The sequence below is a fragment of the Phyllobates terribilis genome, unplaced genomic scaffold, assembly GCF_046119375.1.
Source record: "Phyllobates terribilis strain yellow unplaced genomic scaffold, ASM4611937v1 Scaffold_9__5_contigs__length_417890890, whole genome shotgun sequence".
Classification (NCBI taxonomy): Eukaryota; Metazoa; Chordata; class Amphibia; order Anura; family Dendrobatidae; genus Phyllobates; species Phyllobates terribilis.
This window is the reverse complement of record NW_027362769.1, coordinates 378,882,033-378,900,193: the sequence shown is the minus strand read 5'-3', so window position 1 is coordinate 378,900,193 and position 18,161 is coordinate 378,882,033. Positions and strand designations below refer to the sequence as shown.

General features: G+C 38.4%; 1 protein-coding gene across 3 annotated transcripts in view; it reads right to left on the bottom strand.

Annotated features, from left to right (window-relative positions):
- The window catches only part of CACNA1H (calcium voltage-gated channel subunit alpha1 H), a 606,200-nt gene that overhangs the window by 162,917 nt on the left and 425,122 nt on the right, over positions 1 to 18,161 (bottom strand). For all 3 annotated transcript variants that reach the window (XM_073648442.1, XM_073648440.1, XM_073648441.1), the window contains exon 7: positions 15,451 to 15,727. In XM_073648442.1, the coding sequence (XP_073504543.1) occupies positions 15,451 to 15,727 (277 nt within the window). The remainder of the gene's footprint in view (positions 1 to 15,450; positions 15,728 to 18,161) is intronic.

The following is an 18,161-nucleotide window of genomic DNA, read 5'->3' as shown; positions in this document are numbered from 1 at the left end:
GTATTATAGTAGTTATATTCTTGTACATAGGGAGCAGTATTATAGTAGTTATATTCTTGTACATAGGGGCAGTATTATAGTAGCTATATTCTTGTACATAGGGGGCGGTATTATAGTAGTTATATTCTTGTATATAGGGGGCAGTATTATAGTAGTTATATTCTTGTACAAAGGAGCAGTATTATAGTAGTTATATTCTTGTGCATAGGAGCAGTATTATAGTAGTTATATTTTGTATATAGCAGCAGTATTATAGTAGTTATATTCTTGTACATAGGAGCAGTATTATAGTAGTTATATTTTTGTACATAGGGGGCAGTATTATAGTAGTTATATTCTTGTATATAGCAGCAGTATTATAGTAGTTATATTCTTGTATATAGCAGCAGTATTATAGTAGTTATATTCTTGTATATAGCAGCAGTATTATAGTAGTTATATTCTTGTACATAGGAGCAGTATTATAATAGTTATATTCTTGTACATAGGGGCAGTATTATAGTAGTTATATTCTTGTACATATGAGCAGTATTATAGTAGTTATATTCTTGTACATAGGGAGCAGTATTATAGTAGTTATATTCTTGTACATAGGGGCAGTATTATAGTAGTTATATTCTAGTACATAGGGGCAGTATTATAGTAGTTATATTCTTGTACATAGGAGCAGTATTATAGTAGTTATATTCTTGTACATAGGAGCAGTATTATAGTAGTTATATTCTTGTACACAGGAGCATTATTATAGTAGTTATATTCTTGTACATAGGGGCAGTATTATAGTAGTTATATTCTTGTACATAGGGGGCAGTATTATAGTAGTTATATTCTTGTACATAGGGGCAGTATTATAGTAGTTATATTCTTGTACATAGGGGCAGTATTATAGTAGTTATATTCTTGTATATAGGGGCAGTATTATAGTAGTTATATTCTTGTACATAGGGGCAGTATTATAGTAGTTATATTCTTGTACATAGGGGCAGTATTATAGTAGTTATATTCTTGTACATAGGGGGCCGTATTATAGTAGCTATATTCTTGTTTATATGAGCAGTATTATAGTAGTTATATTCTTGTTTATATGAGCAGTATTATAGTAGTTACATTCTTGTTTATATGAGCAGTATTATAGTAGTTATATTCTTGTTTATATGAGCAGTATTATAGTAGTTACATTCTTGTACATAGGGGCAGTATTATAGTAGTTATATTCTTGTTTATATGAGCGTATTATAGTAGTTATATTCTTGTACATAGGGGGCAGTATTATAGTAGTTATATTCTTGTACATAGGGGCTGTATTATAGTAGTTATATTCTTGTACATAGGGGACAGTGTTATAGTAGTTATATTTTGTATATAGCAGCAGTATTATAGTAGTTATATTCTTGTATATAGCAGCAGTATTATAGTAGTTATATTCTTGTATATAGCAGCAGTATTATAGTAGTTATATTCTTGTATATAGCAGCAGTATTATAGTAGTTATATTCTTGTACATAGGAGCAGTATTATAGTAGTTATATTCTTGTACATAGGGGCAGTATTATAGTAGTTATATTCTTGTACATAGGAGCAGTATTATAGTTGTTATATTCTTGTACATAGGGGGCAGTATTATAGCAGTTATATTCTTGTACATAGGGGCAGTATTATAGTAGTTATATTCTTGTATATAGCAGCAGTATTATAGTAGTTATATTCTTGTATATAGCAGCAGTATTATAGTAGTTATATTCTTGTACATAGGAGCAGTATTATAGTAGTTATATTCTTGGACATAGGGGGCAGTATTATAGTAGTTATATTCTTGTACATAGGGGCAGTATTATAGTAGCTATATTCTTGTACATAGGAGCAGTATTATAGTAGTTATATTCTTGTACATAGGAGCAGTATTATAGTAGTTATATTCTTGTACATAGGGGGCAGTATTATAGTAGTTATATTCTTGTACATAGGGGCAGTATTATAGTAGCTATATTCTTGTACATAGGAGCAGTATTATAGTAGTTATATTCTTGTACATAGGAGCAGTATTATAGTAGTTACATTCTTGTACATAGGAGCAGTATTATAGTAGTTATATTCTTGTATATAGGGGGCAGTATTATAGTAGTTATATTCTTGTACATAGGAGCAGTATTATAGTAGTTATATTCTTGTACATAAGGAGCAGTATTATAGTAGTTATATTCTTGTACATAGGGGGCAGTATTATAGTAGTTATATTCTTGTACATAGGGGCAGTATTATAGTAGCTATATTCTTGTACATAGGAGCAGTATTATAGTAGTTATATTCTTGTACATAGGAGCAGTATTATAGTAGTTATATTCTTGTACATAGGGGCAGTATTATAGTAGTTATATTCTTGTACATAGGGACAGTATTATAGTAGCTATATTCTTGTACATAGGAGCAGTATTATAGTAGTTATATTCTTGTACATAGGAGCAGTATTATAGTAGCTATATTCTTGAACATAGGAGCAGTATTATAGTAGTTATATTCTTATACATAGGGGGCAGTATTATAGTAGTTATATTCTTATACATAGGGGGCAGTATTATAGTAGTTATATTCTTGTACATAGGAGCAGTATTATAGTAGTTATATTCTTGTACATAGGAGCAGTATTATAGTAGCTATATTCTTGTACATAGAGGGCAGTATTATAGTAGTTATATTCTTGTACATAGGAGCAGTATTATAGTAGCTATATTCTTGAACATAGGAGCAGTATTATAGTAGTTATATTCTTATACATAGGGGGCAGTATTATAGTAGTTATATTCTTATACATAGGGGGCAGTATTATAGTAGTTATATTCTTGTACATAGGGGGCAGTATTATAGTAGTTATATTCTTGTACATAGGGGGCAGTATTATAGTAGTTATATTCTTGTACATAGGAGCAGTATTATAGTAGTTATATTCTTGTACATAGGAGCAGTATTATAGTAGCTATATTCTTGTACATAGAGGGCAGTATTATAGTAGTTATATTCTTGTACATAGGAGCAGTATTATAGTAGTTATATTCTTGTACATAGGAGCAGTATTATAGTAGTTGTATTCTTGTACATAGGAGCAGTATTATAGTAGCTATATTCTTTTACATAGGGGGCAGTATTATAGTAGTTATATTCTTGTACCTAGGGGCAGTATCATAGTAGTTACTTTTTTTCTACATGGGGCAGTATTATATTAGACATATTATTTCTACTATTATAATAGCAATACATTTTTCTGACAGTTCATAATTATTATTTTACGTATAGCATATCACTGAGAAATAAGTTACATTTATCATTTATTACAGGGCACTAACAGCAGTCGATAATGACAACGTAAGAATTAAAAATGAAAAAAAAAAATCCTGAATTACCTGGGATTACCTATCAAGAATATAAATGGTTAAAAAAATAAGTATAAAACCATGTCATTTTCGTTTTTTACATTTCTCCGAGTTTCCGATTCATCTCTCATAATTAAGCTGAATGAAGGAGATAATTAATTCGAAGCAGACGTAGTAACATCACAACCGGCTGAAGGTATCTGCGCTCACAACATGAAATTATTTATCAGCCTGAGATCATGGCTGTGATTAAAGGACCTTGTGTCTGTAGTGTATACTGGAAACACGCCGTTCATTAAAGTGACAGTGCATTTTAATGTCTGTTCAGAACTTGGTAGAGAATTCCATAGGTGAAGACAATGGAGATGATGAAGAAGTCTACACCCCATAGTGGGACTCATTAGCCGGCATATATCACATAGTCAGCCATTCATTTGAATAGTCAGTATGTAATTCTGCTTTTCTCCTGCAGGGGTCAACGTAGCTATATGTGGCAACAATAACTGAGTGCTGGGAGCTTATGAAGCTGAATTCTACAATGAAAAACAGCCGCATCCGTCCTGTAGAAAACCCCTTGTGGTGTTTGTGTTTTCCGCAACAACATTGGGGTCCGATGCTATGGAGATGCATATTTCATGCTTAGTCCAGGCAGCTGCATAATCAGCATTTTGTTCTTTGTTATGCCGCAAAGGACCATGAAATTGCTTGCTTTTCTAAATTTTGCATGTTGTATCATTGCTTTACTTTTTTTTCCAGTGCAACGCTCCCCTTCCCCCGCTCCCATCCTAAAGAACAGACTGGCATATCCAGATTCCTTATAGTTTAAGAAAAACTCCCATTTAATGGCGACTTGTCACTAGCCAGAAATATATCATTTTTTTTATCCGGAGTAAATGCCGCTGTTCTCCGGAATCCGGCGATGTTTTTATTTTTTTCCTGCGCCTCTCCGTTCCTGAGATATCGCTCTTTCTTCTCTGTATATAAATCTAGTCTTGTTAGCCATGTGGATGTGGTCTTTAAGAACACGCCCACAGAGAAGAACTGAGGACCACACCCACATGGCTAATAAGACTAGATTTATATACAAGGAAGAGAGGGCCGTATCTCAGGATTGGAGAGGAGCGGGAACAAAAGAAAAACACTGCCGGATTCAGGAGAACAGCGGCATTTACACAGGGTAAAAATGATGAATTTAGATACAATTCCTTTTAGTTATATGAGCCCCCAAATAACAAGCTGATCACAGGAACCCTGGCAATCAGCTGTGATCTGCGTTCAATCTTCACTGCCGTCTTGCAGCGCTGGGGTCCTGGGTTCAAATCCCACCAAGGACGACATCTGCAAGGAGTTTGTATGTTCTCCCCGTGTTTCTGTGGGTTTCCTCCGGGTTCTCCGGTTTCCTCCCGCACTCCAAAGACTGATAGGGAATTTAGATTGTGAGCCCCAATGGGGACAGCGATGATGATGTATGTAAAGCACTGTGGAATTAATGGCGCTATATAAGTGAGTAAAATAAATAAATAAATATGAGCTGTATATGTCAGTATTGAGATATATATGCTAGTATTATCTTGACTGTATATGGAAGTATCTTGGCACTATATAATGCTATTATATGGACTGTGTATGGCAGTATTATCTTGACACTATATAATGCTATTATATGGACTGTGTATGGCAGTATTATTTTGGCACTATATAATGCTATTATATGGACTGTGTATGGCAGTATTATCTTGGCACTATATAATGCTATTATATGGACTGTGTATGGCAGTATTATCTTGACACTATATAATGCTATTATATGGACTGTGTATGGCAGTATTATCTTGACACTATATAATGCTATTATATGGACTGTGTATGGCAGTATTATCTTGACACTATATAATGCTATTATATGGACTGTGTATGGCAGTATTATCTTGACACTATATAATGTTATTATATGGACTGTGTATGGCAGTATTATTTTGGCACTATATAATGCTATTATATGGACTGTGTATGGCAGAATTATCTTGGCACTATATAATGCTATTATATGGACTGTGTATGGCAGTATTATCTTGGCAATATATAATGGTATTATATGGACTGTCCATGGCAGTATTATCTTGGCACTATATAATGGTATTATATGGACTGTGTATGGCAGTATTATTTTGGCACTATATAATGCTATTATATGGACTGTGTATGGCAGTATTATCTTGGCAATATATAATGGTATTATATGGACTGTCCATGGCAGTATTATCTTGGCACTATATAATGCTATTATATGGACTGTGTATGGCAGTATTATCTTGACACTATATAATGCTATTATATGGACTGTGTATGGCAGTATTATCTTGACACTATATAATGCTATTATATGGACTGTGTATGGCAGTATTATCTTGACACTATATAATGCTATTATATGGACTGTGTATGGCAGTATTATCTTGGCACTATATAATGCTATTATATGGACTGTGTATGGCAGTATTATCTTGACACTATATAATGCTATTATATGGACTGTGTACGGCAGTATTATCTTGACACTATATAATGCTATTATATGGACTGTGTATGGCAGTATTATCTTGACACTATATAATGCTATTATATGGACTGTGTATGGCAGTATTATCTTGGCAATATATAATGCTATTATATGGGCTGTATATGGCAGTATTATTTTGGCACTATATAATGCTATTATATGGGCTGTATATGGCAGTATTATTTTGGCACTATATAATGCTATTATATGGACTGTCTATGGCAGTATTATCTTGGCACTCTATAATGGTATTATATGGACTGTGTATAGCAATATTATCTTGACACTATATACTGTCATTATATGGACTGTATGGCAGTATTATCTTGGCACTATATAGTGCTACTATATGGACTCTATATGGCAGTACAATCTTGGCACTATACAATGGTATTATATGAACTCGGTATGGCAGTGTTATCTTGACACTATATAATGGTATTATATGGACTGTCTATGGCAGTATTATCTTGGCACTATATGGTGGTATTATGTGGGATGAAATCTGTAAATCTATATTTGCCTGCAATGTATACTTGCATTTACAACCTGGGAAAGTGAAGCGTGACACATCCCGGGTCTCCTCATTACGTGACCGTGGATGATGCGCTGAGAATTCAGCCATAAACTGGGTCTCTTCCCTCTTGGATTACGTGGCCTTTCCCAGACCTCTAACATAAATAGAATTACTATGAACGGATCCCTGGCAGAGGACGACGTCGGCAGACAAGCTCACAGAGTTATTAATGCAATCAATGCTTAGGTGCTATGCAAATACATACAATGACTATCTCAGCTCTGCTACATCTCTGTATGGCAGGTGCATCTGAGAGAGGTGGGCAATCAGAGGTGCGACTTATGACCTTAGGAAAAGGGTCTTCATTCTGTCCGGTAATCAGAGCTGGTATCTGTGCCTCCGCTCCTGAGCTTTGCTTAATCCACCCATCAATTTGGAGGAATTAGGAGGATTAGACCCGCAGGTAGATGTCCTTAGGTACCTTGTTTGGAAGTAAATAGGTTTATGGAGCGGAGCCTGAGCCCTGGGGGGCAGCATCTGGCAATTAGACGGGGCATAGTGAGAGCTGACTGACTCAGATGTTGTCATTTCTAATCCTTAAAGGGATCATCCACTGTAAATCTAGCTAAATCACTGTCTAAGGGAAAGTCCTGCCACGTTCTAATATACTTGTCTTCAATCCTCTGCTTGCTGTTAGTGAATGGACACTGTCAGCAAGTAAACGGTGAGGGACTGGCACCAAAAATATATAATCCATCATTAAAAGACTGTTAAATGTCATCATGGAAAATCCACTGTTTAATGAAAAATGTGTAATGCTTTATCTCACCTGCGGGGGCACTGTTTGGAATATGAACACTTTCTAGCAGCTTCCTCCAAAGATCACAACAGATTGCTAGTGATCCAAGCAGCAGAATTTCATGTAATGTATCCTGGGGGGAATTATTAAAAACAAAGGAGTGGTCCAAAATGCAGGAACCCTTTAAAAAAAATTTTTACAGTTTTTTTATTTTTTCTAGTTCAAAGAGAGTAGTTATTTTTCCTTTTGGGGGAGGATGAAGGATTTTATAGGGTGTCATGTCTGGAGCTGATAGGAAAGCGATCCAGAGAGAGAAGCAGATGCTTGGCCTGTAAATGGCAGCAGGCGGCGGGGAGTCTCCGGCGGAGGCGCAGGCACACCGCAGAATACTTTGTCACACACCTCATGCATGAAGTGTCTGATCTGATTAGCAGCGCTGTCACCAGCCCTAAATGAAAGCTCTCCCTCTTCCATTTCATCCGCTCGCTGTCTGTCACATCGCTGCCCATCTGGATGATTTGTGGGAGTTCTCCCAGGGAAGGAGGGGTGCAGATTAGGACCTCAGTGAGCCAAAGACCATCCGAAAGCTTCACCTGTTACTACCTAACCTTGTGCTGGAAAAACAAATCAGCAGCAGATTGTACAGAGCTGCCACTGTAACAAGATGGATGAACGGATGGATGGTATTCATTGTTTTACTCGCTTATATAGCACCAACGTATGCTGCAGCGCTGTACAGACATCATCACTGTCCCCATTGGGGCTCACAATCTCCATTCCCTAAACACGGGGAGAACATAGAAACTCCTGGCAGATGTCCATGATGGAATTTGAACCCAGGAACCCAAATAGATAGATGATAGATAATAGATAGATGATAGATGATAGATAGATGATAGATAATAGATAGATAATAGATAGATAATAGATATATAGATAGATAGATAGAGATAGATGATAGATAATAGATAGATAATAGATAGATGATAGATAGATGATAGATAATAGATAGATGATAGATAGATAATAGATAGATAATAGATAAATAGATAGATAATAGATAGATGATAGATAGATAATAGATGATAGATAGAGATAGATGATAGATAGATGATAGATAGATAATAGATAAATAGATAGATAATAGATAGATGATAGATAGATAATAGATGATAGATAGAGATAGATGATAGATAATAGATAGATAATAGATAGATGATAGATAATAGATTGATAATAGATAATAGATAGATAATAGATATATAGATAGATAGATGATAGATAATAGATAGATGATAGATAGATGATAGATAGATGATAGATAATAGATAGATAATAGATATATAGATAGATAGATATAGATGATAGATAATAGATAGATAGATGATAGATAATAGATAATAGATAGATGATAGATAGATGATAGATAATAGATAGATGATAGATAGATAATAGATAGATAATAGATAAATAGATAGATAATAGATAGATGATAGATAGATAATAGATATATAATAGATAGATAATAGATAGATGATAGATAATAGATAATAGATAGATGATAGATAGATAATAGATAGATAATAGATAGATGATAGATAATAGATAGATAGATAATAGATAATAGATAGATAATAGATAGATGATAGATAATAGATAGATGATAGATAGATGATAGATAGATGATAGATAGATAATAGATATGTGATAGATACAAGGTGTAGTGCCCAGCGTGTCCCATTAGTGGGGATGTGACTCAGCATTAACCCTTCCCGCGGTCTCTTGTGGCCATTCACTTGCAGCATGCAGAGATGTTGCTCTCGATGATGATAATTATACATTTCCTGATATGAGGCCGCTCTCCGCAGCGAGTGCAGGAGGCCGCGCCGGCTGATTCATCACAGTCACGTTGGGAGATAATGTAGATAATTAGTGTAACCCGTCCATGTTCCCGCTAACTTCTACCTTCAGGTTGTGAAGCTGATAAGACATGGTGCGGGTCGTTACCTCTGATCCAGCTTATTAATTACACTATAGGTTCTGTGTGCGAGAAGATGAGACTCCGAGAAGCCGACAAAGAAAAAAGTTAGAAATGTGTCGCCCCCTACGGCCTTTCTGTGCCGCCATCATATTGATCTGTATTATCATACTGTCCTTGTTACCCATAGCAACCAATCACAGCGCAGCATTTATTTTACCGGAGCTGTTTATGAAATGAAAGCTGAGCCCTGATTGGTTACTATGGACAACACAGTGATAAGTAGGAAGCTGGGATGGCGGCCATTTTGTATAATTTTTCTTTTTCTTTGAAAAGTTTTTTTTTTTAAATTATAATGAAAGAAAATAAAAATGTCGTCTTGGTTTCTGTATTTGGCAGGCGGCAGTGGGGCGGTATAATCTATATATTCTATAAAGCCATGTGGGTGAGGCTCGTGGGCTTCTGGACTATTCATTACCTGTAATAAATGCCTCCCACTCACTCTGAATTTGCACAACTATAAATTTCGGCTCCATACGAGCGGCCGTGTCTCCACATAACACCGAGCAGTCAATTTCCTTGCGGTTTCATCTCGGCTGTCAATCTCTCTCTCCCCGTCTCTCTTGGCAGCGGTATTATCTGCATTTTACACCCAGAGCTATAACATTCTTCTATCTTCCCAACCTTATTTATGGAGGAAAAAGCTAAAACCGCGCCATAGGGACTGCGTACAGTAACACACCGCAATCCTCAACCTCCAGCCGAGCTGCATGCGCCGCTGCTCAAGACATAACCGATACTTAAGACGCTTATCTCTGCTAAAAGTCCTTAAAGGGAATGTCCACTATTTACAGCTGGGTTCAATATTCTCTCCTGATTCAATTCAGGATATATCTTAATGGTGTTTCGAGCTCAGGTTCTTCTGATTCAGAGCTCCAAATCCCCTCCATGGACAGATAACAGAGAACTTGTAAATGGAACTCCCTCCCGACATAGGACGTACTAGTACAAATGCAGGCTGTGTTATCCAGCCGGCACCTGCTCAGATCGCTGCTGTATAACCATTTAGATGCCGCTGTCAATCTATGAAAGCAACATCTAAACAGTTGCTAGCCATGCTGCATGAATGCTCTTCACCCCCCACCTCCTTGGGATCGTGTCGGGGACCTATTGAAGGCCCCCATCACTGCAATCAGGGGCGTAGCGACCGCGGTAGCAGAGGTCGCAACCACGACCGGGCCTGTGCGGGTGAGTGGCTCACCGACGCCAGAACAACTCACCTCGGACGCACATTCAGCTGAAGTGTATTGCGGCACACAGACCCGTCGGGTCCGTGTGCGGCAATATATGCTGCCAGCCAATCAGAGGCCAGCAGCTGATGTCGGCGTGCACGTGACTAGGGGTGCATGGCAGTGACATCATGCGCTCCCATCACGGGGGAGCGGTGGGAAGGTGAGTATAATGGTTTATTTTTTTTATGCATTAAAGAACAGTGGCAGAACGGAGGACATATACTAGGATGGGGGATATATATACCAGGATGGGGAATATATATACCAGGATGGGGGTAAATATATACCAAGATGGGGGAAATATATACCAAGATGGAGGATATATATACCAGGATGGGAGAAATACACACGTGGTCAAAATTGTTGGTTCCCCTCGTTTAATGAAAGAAAAACCGACAATGGTCACAGAAATAACTTGAATCTGACAAAAGTAATAATAAATTAAAAATCCCTTGATAGTCTTGAGATTTCATTGTACCCTGCACAGATTCAAGATACCCTGTGCCAGATGCAGCAAAGCAGCCCCAGAACATAACAGAGCCTCCTCCATGTTTCACAGTAGGGACAGTGTTCTTTTCTTGATGATACGCTTCATTTTTGCCATCTGTGAACATAGAGCTGACGTGCCTTGTCAAAAACGTCCATTGTTGTCTCATCTGTCCATAGGACATTCTCCTAGAAGCTTTGTGGCTTGTCAACATGTAGTTTGGCAAATTCCAGTCTGGCTTTTTTAGGATTTTTTTTCAACAATGGTGTTCTCCTTGGTCGTCTCCCATGAAGTCCACTTTGGATCAAACAACGACGGATGGTGTGATCTGACACTGATGTTTCTTGAGCTTGAAGTTCACCTTTAATCTCTTTAGAAGTTATCCTGGGCTCTTTTGTTACCATTAATATTATTCTTTGATTTGTCATCAATTTTCCTCCAGCGGCCACGTCCAGGGAGGTTGGCTACAGTCCCATGAATCTTACATTTCTGAATAATATGTGCAACTGTAGTCACAGGAACATCAATCTGCTTGGAGATGGTCTTATAACCTTTTCCTTTAACATGCTTGTCTATAATTTTCTTTCTAATCTCCTGAGACAACTCTTTCCTTTGCTTCCTGTGGTCCATGTTGAGTGTGGTACACACCATGTACCAGACAGCACAGTGAGTATCTGTAGCCCTATATACAGGCCACTGACTGATTACAAGATTGTAGACACCTGTGATGCTAATTAGTGGACACAACTTGCATTATTTTTAGGGGTACCATCATTTCTGTCCAGGCCTATTTCATGAGTTTTATTTTTTTTTACAATTCTATGGAAGCAGAAAAGCAATGTCTGACTTTAATTTGCTAATTTCCATAGATTTTTAATTTATTATTACTTTTGTCAGATTCAAGTTATTTCTGTGACCATTATGGATTTTTCTTTCATTAAACGAGGGGTACCAACTATTTTGACCACGTGTGTATATGTCACGATTGGGCATAGTCATACCAGGATGGGGAATATATATACCAGGATGGGGGATATGCATACCAGGATGTTGAATATATATACCAGGATGGGGGATCCATATACCAGGATGGGGGATCTATATACCAGGATGCGGGACATATATACCAGGATGGGGGATATATATATATATATATATATATATATATATATATATATATATATATATATATACCAGGATGAGGGATCTATATACCAGGATGGGGGATATATAGATACCAGGATGGAGGATCTATATACCAGGATGGGGGACATATATACCCGGATGGGGGACATATATACCAGGATGGGGGATATATATATAGTACAGACCAAAAGTTTGGACACACCTTCTCATTTAAAGATTTTTCTGTATTTTCATGACTATGAAAATTGTATATTCACACTGAAGGCATCAAAACTATAAATTAACACATGTGGAATTATATACTTAACAAAAAAGTGTGAAACAACTGAAAATATGTCTTATATTCTAGGTTCTTCAAAGTAGCCACCTTTTGCTTTGATGACTGCTTTGCACACTCTTGGAATTCTCTTGATGAGCTTCAAGAGGTAGTCACCGGAAATGGTCTTCCAACAATCTTGAAGGAGTTCCCAGAGATGCTTAGCACTTGTTGGCCCTTTGCCTTCACTCTGCGGTCCAGCTCACCCCAAACCATCTTGATTGGGTTCAGGTCTGGTGACTGTGGAGGCCAGGTCATCTGGCGTAGCACCCCATCACTCTCCTTCTCGGTCAAATAGCCCTTACACAGCCTGGAGGTGTGTTTGGGGTCATTGTCCTGTTGAAAAATAAATGATGGTCCAACTAAATGCAAACCGGATGGAATAGCATGCCGCTGCAAGATGCTGTGGTAGCCATGCTGGTTCAGTATGCCTTCAATTTTGAATAAATCCCCAACAGTGTCACCAGCAAAGCACCCCCACACCATCACACCTCCTCCTCCATGCTTCACGGTGGGAACCAGGCATGTAGAGTCCATCCGTTCACCTTTTCTGCATTGCACAAAGACACGATGGTTGGAACCAAAGATCTCAAATTTGGACTCATCAGACCAAAGCACAGATTTCCACTGGTCTAATGTCCATTCCTTGTGTTCTTTAGCCCAAACAAGTCTCTTCTGCTTGTTGCTTGTCCTTAGGAGTGGTTTCCTAGCAGCTATTTTACCATGAAGGCCTGCTGCACAAAGTCTCCTCTTAACAGTTGTTGTAGAGATGTGTCTGCTGCTAGAACTCTGTGTGGCATTGACCTGGTCTCTAAGCTGAGCTGCTGTTAACCTGCGATTTCTGAGGCTGGTGAATCAGATAAACTTATCCTCAGAAGCAGAGGTGACTCTTGGTCTTCCTTTCCTGGGGCGGTCTTCATGTGAGCCAGTTTCTTTGTAGCGCTTGATGGTTTTTGCAACTGCACTTGGGGACACTTTCAAAGTTTTCCCAAGTTTTTGGACTGACTGACCTTCATTTCTTAAAGTAATGATGGCCACTCGTTTTTCTTTACTTAGAATTTGTATTATGGCAAGAAAAAAGCAGCTAACAGTCTATTCAGTAGGACTATCAGCTGTGTATCCACCTGACTTCTGTACAACACAACTGATGGTCCCAACCCCAATTATAAGGCAAGAAATCCCACTTATTAAACCTGACAGGGCACACCTGTGAAGTGAAAACCATTTCCGGTGACTACCTCTTGAAGCTCATCAAGAGAATGCCAAGAGTGTGCAAAGCAGTCATCAAAGCGAAAGGTGGCTACTTTGAAGAACCTACAATATAAGACATATTTTCAGTTGTTTCACACTTTTTTGTTAAGTATATAATTCCACATGAGTTAATTTATAGTTTTGATGCCTTCAGTGTGAATATACAATTTTCATAGTCATGAAAATACAGAAAAATCTTTAAATGAGAAGGTGTGTCCAAACTTTTGGTCTGTACTGTATACCAGGATGGGGGATATATATATATACGAGGATGGAGGATATATAGATACCAGGATGGAGGATCTATATACCAGGATGGGGGACATATATACCAGGATGGGGGATATATATATACCAGGATGGGGGATATATATATATACCAGGATGGAGGATATATAGATACCAGGATGGAGGATCTATATACCAGGATGGGGGACATATATACCAGGATGGGGGATATATATATACCAGGATGGGATATATATATATCAGGATGGGGCCCAGAATAAGGGACATATACCAGGATAAGGGACCTATTACCAAAAAACAGCGCCACACCAGGCCACAGGTTCTATATGGTATTGCAGCTCATCTCCATTCACTTCAATAAAGTTAAATGCAATACTGCACACAACCTGTGGACATGTGTGGAGCTGTTTTTTGCTAATACCCCTTTAAATTCTGGGTATAAGGAGGACAATTATTGCTGGTGCCATATAATATTGCCCAAGCAGGTTTTGACATATTTACCCTTTGTTTTAGGGTAAAAATTTTAGAAACGTGTTTGTCTAGTTTTGTTTTTGCAAAATCTCTGCTTGCTGGGAGTGAATAAAAACTATTTCAGACCTGGTCCACAGTGCATTGGCATGGGAATGGCAATCAACCTGGAATCCAAGACAGGAAAAACATATTTCCTATAGTCTACACTGATACATTGGAACACATCCTCAGATGTGCAAAGAAGACTAAATTAGGCTATAAAAAATAGAATATTTGCATTCACTGAAAACAAGCAAAGATCGTGAAAAAGGTGAGGAACTGAAACACATTCGATAGTTGCAGTTAGTTGTACTAGCCCTTTAAGACTCCACCCCTCCCCCCTTTGTAGATCTGTATTCTTTGGGGAACGTGTGTCTTGCCAGTTGTGATTGAGTTACCGAAGTGCAGAGAGAACCGCACGGATTTACACGACGCAGCTATAAGCAATTAAATGAAGGAGCGCGAAACTGCGACGATTCATGTAAAACGCGTTAGGGATGGGTGAGATGCGATTAGGATGTTCCTGACGGGACACGGTGAAGAAATCAGGAGTGGCAGCAGTACAGGATAAAAGTAATGTGAAGGCATCTTTACTCCATTTTCACACTGATACAACCTGTATCTAACGCCCCCTAGTGACTATTTGGGCCTTGGGATAATGCCTAAGGGTCCATGGCCCGTATAGACCACAAAAATTCAGCAGATGTATTACAGTTTGGTAAATTCATGGAGGTACTCACTCTTCTTAAGGAGACTAGATAATGCATCATGGGAAAAAAATGTAAATGACATCTCTCCCCAAGAGGGGAAAAAAGTTTGCTAGTGCCACCTAGTGGAAGCAATTAAAGTTTTAAAAAAATCCAGCACTTCAATGGAAGTAATGTCAACACGACCAGGGAATGGATTGTTAAAGTGGGTCGTAATGGGCCCATGGCCATAATTTCCCCGCCCCGCCTCCGTAAAATACCAAATGTTCTCACCTGAAAAATGGCTATCCAGGCGTAGCCAATGTTATCAAAATTAATGGCCCCCTTGTGAGGATTCAGCTCTCCGGCTTTGCATACGTTGTAGTACTGGTTTAGATCACAGTGGTTTCTGCTGCCGAATTCTGGGAAGTTGAAATTGGAGCAGTCGATTTTGGGGGGGATGTCCTGACATTTCAACATCCCGTTGTCTCGGTGAGATGAGCAGATGTACGGGTTGTCCTCGGTATCATCCACCTGATAATACGGCTTCAGGGAGGTGAGATTGTAAGTGCTGGAGAGACAGAAAAAAAATATATAATCAGAGGTTTACGCCCATGAGTAGATGCCCCGCCTTATTTTAATTCTACAACTGAAACGCCCCTTTTTATGCAAATATGCGAGTCCGCCTCCAAACCTGAAACAACCATCGCCTTGTAGGCCCTGGGAGAGGGGATCTGACGTCATAGGATAACTGGAAACCAGCAGACCAGTCTATTACCAACAGTGACACACACACAAACCAACAAAAAATCACAGAAATATGTGAACCCCTTCCAAATTGTTCATAAAAATTCCACAACGAGCTTGCAGTCAATTAAGAGGATGTGTCATTTCCATTCAGAGAGAAACAAACTCCACATGTGCGTCTCAGCTGGACACAAGACCGCGGCTCTCGACGCCTCCGAACGCGGATTATCGGGGAAACCGACTCCTTTTCATGTCACGTCACGGCTGTGAAAGTACATTTTCACCAAATTAAGCAACTTTCCAACATATCCCAATGCTTTCATTCGCTGACAGCAAGCAGAGATCTTACCTATTGCCGAATATCAGAAAATTTACCAAAATTTTATTTAGAATTTTTCATTTTCATAGATCTCAACCTATTATGAGGAAGAGAAAATCTACGGGTACAGACACCTTTGGACAGGCAAGAAACGGCCGCAACGATGGCAAAAATACACGTGCCCACCCAATTTATCATCTGTGGGGTTTTTACGTCTGTTGACTTTCTTTACCTTTGATTTGTTGCAGTTTTTAGCTCCAGATTTTTCAAAATCATGAATTTTGCTCAAAATGAAAAATGCTGTTTTCAATTCATTATTGCATTTCTGCCTGTTTTTTATCTAGTTTTTGTTGTTTTTAACCTGTTTTCGACTTCTTCTTTTAATTTTTGCCATTTTTAAGTCTTTTTTTTATATATGTGTTCGCTTTTTTATTTTTACGCCCGGGAATGTGGGCGGGGAGGTTATTTGCAGCCGATTCAAAAGAAGTTGCAATTTTTGCACAATTTTTGTGCAAATTTACCCCAATCCCACTCTGGGAGTACGCCTATAATTTTTTCACATTTTTTAATTTTATCAAAAATGCTACACTTTTTTGCTCTAAAAAGGCGCAAAAAAGACAAAAAAAGAACACTTTTTAAAAAAAAATTGCCCAAATTCGTGTGCTGTTTTGAAGAATATGGTGCAAGAACTGTCAACGAGTACAAACAACAACAACAACAACAACAAAAGAAACGTGACTTAAAAGACCCCATAAAGGATGAATAGGGTCCTTTGGTTTTGCCTGCTATATTTTTTGAGCCTTTTTAGAGCAAAAAGTTTCCTCGTCGGTTAATATGTTGCATGCAGCTCTCGCAAGTAACGATAATCCGACTTCTCTACTGGTCCTACGGTCAGTTTATCGTCTATAAGCACATAATGGCGGTACAGTCGGGCTGGGTGCGCGCTCACAATATACAGGTCCCCTTTGAGGGGAGGCAGATAAGGGCACGGACCCCCATAAATAAGACCGGCAGACACAGGAATCCGCCACCTCCCTGCCAAATCGGCCTCAGTCCATCCCAATCCATCAGAGATGTTCCCGTTAAATATAGGAACTAGTGATTTGGGGCTAGATTGCAGCCAGAGGTGAGCTCCAGCCTCAGAGGTGTGCCCTAATAAGGAAGAAAACCCAACGGAGGACGCTCCGCCGTCTCTGTGAGGAAAACCATTTTTTAGTTCTTTTCATTTGTTTTTTCTTTTTTGAATTGAGACAAGATGGATCTGTGCCCAGAGAACGCCTCGCAGTGAAGGACAGCAGATACTACGGCGGCCACCCATGCTGCCCTGCAGTCCAAATTCACCCTTTCTATGCCTTGATGTAAAGAATATACCGTCACATATGTTTACGGCCAAAACCTTTCACCAAAGATGATTCCTCCACCCGTGAAAAATCAACATATCCACTGCTGGGAATGGAAATAATTATTCATCGCCTGCAATTTCATTGTGTTCTGAAAAGTAAGAATCTGTTCTCAATAAGACGAGGAGACAATGCGACAGAAACGGGCGATATATAATGCCGGGTCTGTCCAATGTGTCATCAGAGAGGTTGTACCGGCCAAGGACAAAGACTCATCAACACACAATCTCCTGCAAAATATATCACTACTATGTTCTTATACATAGGAGCAGTATCATAGTAGTTATATTCTTGTACATAGGGGCAGTATTATAGTAGTTATATTCTTGTACATAGGGGTAGTATTATAGTAGTTATATTCTTGTACATAGGGGCAGTATTATAGTAGTTATATTCTTATACATAGGGGGCAGTATTATAGTAGATATATTCTTGTACATAGGGGGCAGTATTATAGTAGTTATATTCTTGTACATAGGGGGCAGTATTATAGTAGTTATATTCTTGTACATAGGGGGCAGTATTATAGTAGTTATATT